This window comes from Ambystoma mexicanum, chromosome 1q (genome assembly GCF_040938575.1).
Source record: "Ambystoma mexicanum isolate Mex_15411 chromosome 1q, UKY_AmexF1_1, whole genome shotgun sequence".
Taxonomy (NCBI): domain Eukaryota; kingdom Metazoa; phylum Chordata; class Amphibia; order Caudata; family Ambystomatidae; genus Ambystoma; species Ambystoma mexicanum.
Window position 1 is genome coordinate 428,814,738 of NC_090922.1, and position 6,000 is coordinate 428,820,737.

At 41.9% G+C, this 6,000-nt stretch overlaps 1 protein-coding gene across 1 annotated transcript in view; it reads left to right on the top strand.

Annotated features, from left to right (window-relative positions):
- NFATC3 (nuclear factor of activated T cells 3) overlaps nucleotides 1-5,526 on the top strand; it is a 1,594,447-nt gene extending 1,588,921 nt beyond the window's left edge. Inside the window, exon 10 of the mRNA XM_069639728.1 lies at nucleotides 4,548-5,526. Within this exon, the coding sequence (XP_069495829.1) occupies nucleotides 4,548-4,654 (107 nt within the window). The 3' untranslated portion in view covers nucleotides 4,655-5,526. The remainder of the gene's footprint in view (nucleotides 1-4,547) is intronic.
- Nucleotides 5,527-6,000: the final 474 nt, after the last annotated feature.

The following is a 6,000-nucleotide window of genomic DNA, read 5'->3' on the forward strand; positions in this document are numbered from 1 at the left end:
TCCGCCGCCGCACTGTCCTCCGATACACCATGGTAGCTTTCCCAAAACATTTTGATGTACACCACGCTTCCCTCCAGCCAACCACCAGCCACGTCCAAACTTCTCTGACGGCACGCTGTACCGTGAGCCAATGACACTTCTGTGCGCTGAACGAATAGGGAAATGGGTCAGCGGACTCAGAGATCACTAATTATTTGGGACGTTCATTTCAGTTATTTGCAACAAAACTACTGGTCGGATTTCCACCAAACACACAAAAGCACACTTTCTGACCCAGGCCCCTGCTCCTGCCAAAAATGTGGTGGCAATCTGTCTAGACGCTCGGCCTGTAGCCGTGCGTAAGGTTTTTCCCCAATCAGTCTATGGGTGGGAAAAAATGTGGTTCTCCCCCCTTATAACTTCCCCTCCTCCCCTCATGAAACCTCCCCCAACTTGGCAAAAAATTTTAACCTGGCAGTATACTTTTTTTGCAAAGTTTGGTGAGGATTCGTCCAGGGGCAGCGCAGTTATAAGATGCCGAAAAAGTGCTCTTCCTACGAGTTTAGCAACTTAACCATAATTACACAGCAGCTACCGCGGGCCGTTGTGGCCTTTGCCATAGCCAAGGCTGTAGACACAGTGCATGGCCGTGGCTAGTGACTGGTTAGTGTTGTACAATATACAGTGGGCACTGGCCATGGCAGAAGGCCATTGATATTGGCCCCTTAATGTGTTACAATGCACAGTAGGCACGGCCGAAGGCTGGGACCACTGCCTATGGCTGAAGGCCATGGCTTGTAGCTGGTGAGTGTTGTAAAATAGACAGTGAGCCTGTGGCTACTTGCCCTTAATGTGTTATAATATACAGTGAGGTGGCTGCAGAACGTGGTGTAATGTTCCTGCTTATTGAAAAGTTTTTCTCTTTTCTTATCAGGTTTACATTCCTAATTTTGTTACATTTTGTAACACATTGGGAATACATAGGATCATTGATGGGTAGTTCTCATCACTATCCAGATCATCTTTATGTCTAAAGAAAAATGTTCAGAGCCTTGGATATAACTATCCAAACTAAATAAGAACCCCTGTTTCCAGTACTCTGGCCACAGATAGATCTTGGATGCAAAGGGATCAGTTTGGTAGTTTTACACCTCACCAACTTTACATCTAATATTATTCGTTCCCCACTGTCCATTGTATCATGGCTGAATAACTGTCGGGATCTACTAAGCCTGTGATTCATTTTGCATTGTCACAAATAGTTCAAATAATGCAAACTCGGAGACGGTTCAAGGGGTTTTATTGAACTTTTTGTCAAGGAGCTAGGGCTGTCCATCTCCCTTGTCTAACAGCATTAATCCCAGCCTAACCCAGGCGTCCCTACTGCCCATCCCGGTTGGTATATACTGCAGGTTTCCCCCTGCTGTTTAGGTTATGACTTTGCCCTGAAGGAAACCCTAATGGCCAATGCTGTATCTCTAACGTCCCTCAGGGACTTTCTAGACTGACCCTACACTATTTCAATGTTGTTAGTTGACTAAAAAGGAGTATAGGTTGGCAGTCTTCTTCCTATCATGCCCATGTATTCCTCTCCCCCTCACTAATGATCTTCTCTCATTCCTCTCCTGCTCCAATCTCCACCCACCTTCACTCCTTATACTCCCTGCGTCGTCTTCCTCTCTCACTCCTCGTATCACTTGCCTCCACAATACTTCTCCCTCCTTGACACTACAACTCCCTCCTCCAATCTACTACCCCCTCCTCCACACTACTACTACCACCACTTCACTCGACATCACCTTCTCCCCAGTCACACTTCTTTCATTCACAATCACTTCTCACTTACTCCCTACACTACCTCCAACACTTACGCCCACCTAACTTGCATGCACACTCACAACACAGTACCTTGCACTCACCAACCAACACCTCAACTTTTCTTTGTTGCCTCCAAACTCCCATCCACTGTTCTTCCTCCTGCTGATCTCTTTGTCCGCCACTTACTCCTCTGCTCTGATCTCACCCGAACAACCCACACCTCTGGCCCAGTCTTACCTGCCTGGTAGGGGTCACAATGGGGGACAGCCACAAGGAGTGGCTTAAACTCTGCCCCTTATTACCGACATAAGGCTGCCGTGCTGCAACAATGGCGGCCTGTGCTGCAAAGTGTCCAGGTCCATGTTAGTGTACCGAGGTGCTATTCCCCTCAATGCAAGTGTAGTGATGTTGAGCAGTTGCCTCTCTCGTTAATCCCTGATGGTATAGGGTGAATGCTTTGGGTCTGCTTCCATGCATGCTGAGGCTGAGGAGTGGTGCGCAGCGTCTTGAAAAGCATTGTAGCTCTGGCTACTCTTTCATTCTCTGTCTAGGTTGCATTGGTAAGTAGATTGCATAGGAGCTTGGGCTCCCCTTTCAGGGTTTCTCTCTCTCCCTCCAGCTTGAATCGCTTAGGATGCTGATGGGTTGCTATGCTGAGGGTGGTGCCTTTGCCTAGTTGTTGCTTCACAAACATTTCCAGAAAAGAAAGCGAGAACTTTGCCAGTATTTTGTCATGTTCAAGGTGCTACTGCACATGTAAAGACTGGCACTTGGGGATGAACAACAAGTGTGCCTATCTCAACTTCTACCTTCCCCCCTCTGGATTAGGACTGACTCTGGTTTATACCCTGGTAGGCTTGCCACCGAAGGCAAAGAGGGTTTCCTATCCCCTCGTTACGGGGTCAGGTTACTGACCTCATCACATTATTCATAGTCACAGTTAAAGATCAAAGTATTTTCTAGAGTAAATGGGTTCATTATTTCACACCATTGTTATACTTCAACTTTCTTTACAAATGATCTGGTATATTAAGAATCTACACACTAACCTTTCGGAATTTCCCTCATGAATAACAATTATATGCCCCTTTAGATGCCCAATTTCCTCTTTGTTATCCCAACCATGAACTTTACTCTTCCTTTAACATTATATAGAGACCAACGTTTCAGATGATCTTCAGTTGCTCATTTTGGGTTCCAACAAGCTCCTTGGTCCAGCTGTGGGACCAAAATTCTGTAATGTAAAGGACTGGAAGCTGCATTAGAAAACAGATCACAACCAATGCTCTCTGTGCAGCAAGTACCATGTTTTTCGACAGTGACACAAGTGTGTAGCAACCCCTCGATCAATGTAAAGTTCTGCATCAAGCCGTCTTTCCTGAGATTTGTTGCAAACTGGTACCTGTAGCGTGCTTGCTTTTATTTTTTTTTGTTCTGTTTTCACCCCCTATCTTCTGTGCCAACACACACTGAAAAACATTTTGTTTTCACCCATGCCTTTCTTTTCTCACCATATTGGCCCACTTGTCCCAGCACAGATAATTCCATGTATGAAAGATTCAGGGAACTGCCACTGGAACCACACTTCAGGATGTAATGGCTTTCTTCTAAACACTAGAAAATAGAATTTGGGTAAGTAGGATCAGGTAGTAGACCCGGTGTCTTGGCACAATCTGTTTCGAAGCCCGCTGTCAGCTGTTCGGCTGTGGAATCCTAAAAAATGTGTTTGCAGTTTTCCAGGGTCAGGGAGATCTTCCTCTGCATTCCTTCAGGAATTTTTGGACTAGAAAAGAGAGCTTCAAAGGGACTGGTTTGGGGGAGTAGGATTGACCTGCATGGAGGAAAGGGTTTGGAGGTGACATAGTGACTGACCACTACCAAGCGGCGGGATGACAGGAGAGAATACCTCGGAGATCCTCCCAATTCCGCCCGATTCTTGGCCGAGGTACTTGGCCCCCAGTGTTGCTTTGTTGACTATCTGCAAAGAAAGACGGGGGGATATTAATCACATCTGAAAAATGCCATATTGAAATGGTGAAAGCAGAATTGTTTTGTTTCTCATTTAACATAGTCTACTGAAATCAGCCCCATGATTATTATCCTTCTAGCAGATGGAGTAATTTTTATTCTATAAACCTTCTGGATGCTTCGATGGATATAAATGTAATCCTTCATAATGCACTAAAGATAGCATTTCAAGTTTGATAGGTAGTATGGTGTTTTTCCACCTCAGAAATATCATGGTTTTACATTTGGGAAAATTTATTCGTTTCCAGTGGCAAATTGTAAGCATGGCAAACTCACTGGGTTTTCAGCATCTGCTCATAAAATACACACCAGAAATACATGTTTCTTCTGCTATAACATGAATAATGGGGTCTGTATTTGGCCTCTGGTATATACAAAATAAATTGATATTTCTGTATTACTTTCTATCAACCATACTTTGATTCAGAATTGTATTGTGGTGATATTGTATTATTATAGGTTTTTTTTAAAACTAATATGTGAAATTGTAAGACAAATAGGTAATGCTTCAGTAAAAAGTGGCATTCTTCCATCAAATGTGGTTGGTGACTGATAGCCATCTGATATTAGTAAGTGCTACAATAGCCTCCTACACAAAGCTTTTTTTCCTAAAAAATACATTATCCATTCTTTGTGCTAAAATAACAGTGTTGCTGAGATTTACTTGGTAAAATGTGGTGCCATGATTGCCCATCCAATGTAATACTTTATTTGTTTTTTAGTAAATGAGATCATAGGAAGAGACATGTCACATGGAACACCTGTGGGAACCCCTTCATCGCATGACTGTTCTGGACCTTTGGAAACTGATCTAGCTGATGGTGTCTAGGATTCAATAGAAGTGGAAGAAAATGTTCATTAACATTACAGTTATCTCTGTGAGTTTCTTCTAGAGTCCCTGTGCCCTCTTAGACTTACTGTGCTTCCAACTATGTGGCCTTCGTGAACTGGAACAGTGGATCCTTGCATAGCCCTTTAAGTGGGTTTTATGTTTTGATGTAAAAAGAGAAAATCTCCTAATCTAGTTCCGCTGACATTGTAATAAAAAAACGACCTTGATTTGTAAATGGACACACAAAAATCAAATGTTATTGTTTAATTACACAAAACCTGTTCTTTTGCATACAAGTAGGATATTTTCTATATTGAAATGCTATAAAAGCAAGGAAGTATGCTAGCTTTACAGTACATGACAAACATTTGATACAGAGCTTTTAGACTGCTGCTTTATTTTAGAAGAAGTCATAAAATTGTTGTATTTAATGATTTGTATTGCTTATTTGTCATTTGGAGAGCCTTTAAGCTTGTATGTTTTTACAGACAAGGACATTTTATAAAGAATTCTTCCAGAGGCAGAAATATCTGTCAACTAAAGCCAATGCCTTGGAAGATGTTATGTATAGTACCTGCTTTTTTCTCTTGGATTCATATGAAGCAAAGCCAAATGTAGAACTGCACTCGTTTGCAAACTTAACATTGATTGCTATGTAACCATTCCATCATCAAAGTGCATTGTATTAAATTACATTCCAAAATGAAATCTTTCTATAGCCTGTCCTAAAAATTGCGAGCTTATCAATTTATCACATTAGACTGAATTTAAAAGTTAGGCTCTTTAAAGTCCATTAAACCTGTTGGGGATTTATTTGCAGATCATGACCTTGAGTTTTGGTGACATTAAAAATAATGTTGAGTTTGAAATTGTTTAGTCTGTTCTTGGGTGTTGCACTCCATGAGATTTGCTAGCAGTTTTTTCTATGACCCCCAAATGTAGAGCCTTCTTACTAACAGTCAGTCCTTTTTGTAAGAATGTATTTTGGGGAACACAGTTGATGCTGTTCACATTTCTTAACTTCTAGCAGCAAGTTTGTAGTGGCCAAATATTTTTAGGGCAGAGAAGTCTGTGTTTCAAAAATATTGTAGTTTGATGCTCATAAGAATATTTTTCATACGGGCAGCACTGGCTGGTAGAAAAATACACATTTCTTGTATTAAACTTCCAGTGCATTAACATCCTCCAAGAGAATAGTTCTCACGTGACTGTGTATTGTGTTCTGCTGTAAGGTACATTCTCTGAGTAAGCAAAAGTAGTGACCAGCGCTTCACATAAGCGATTAGTTACATGGGACTAATTAGCCTGCTTGAATAATGATAACCATGCTAAAAAACTGCTTA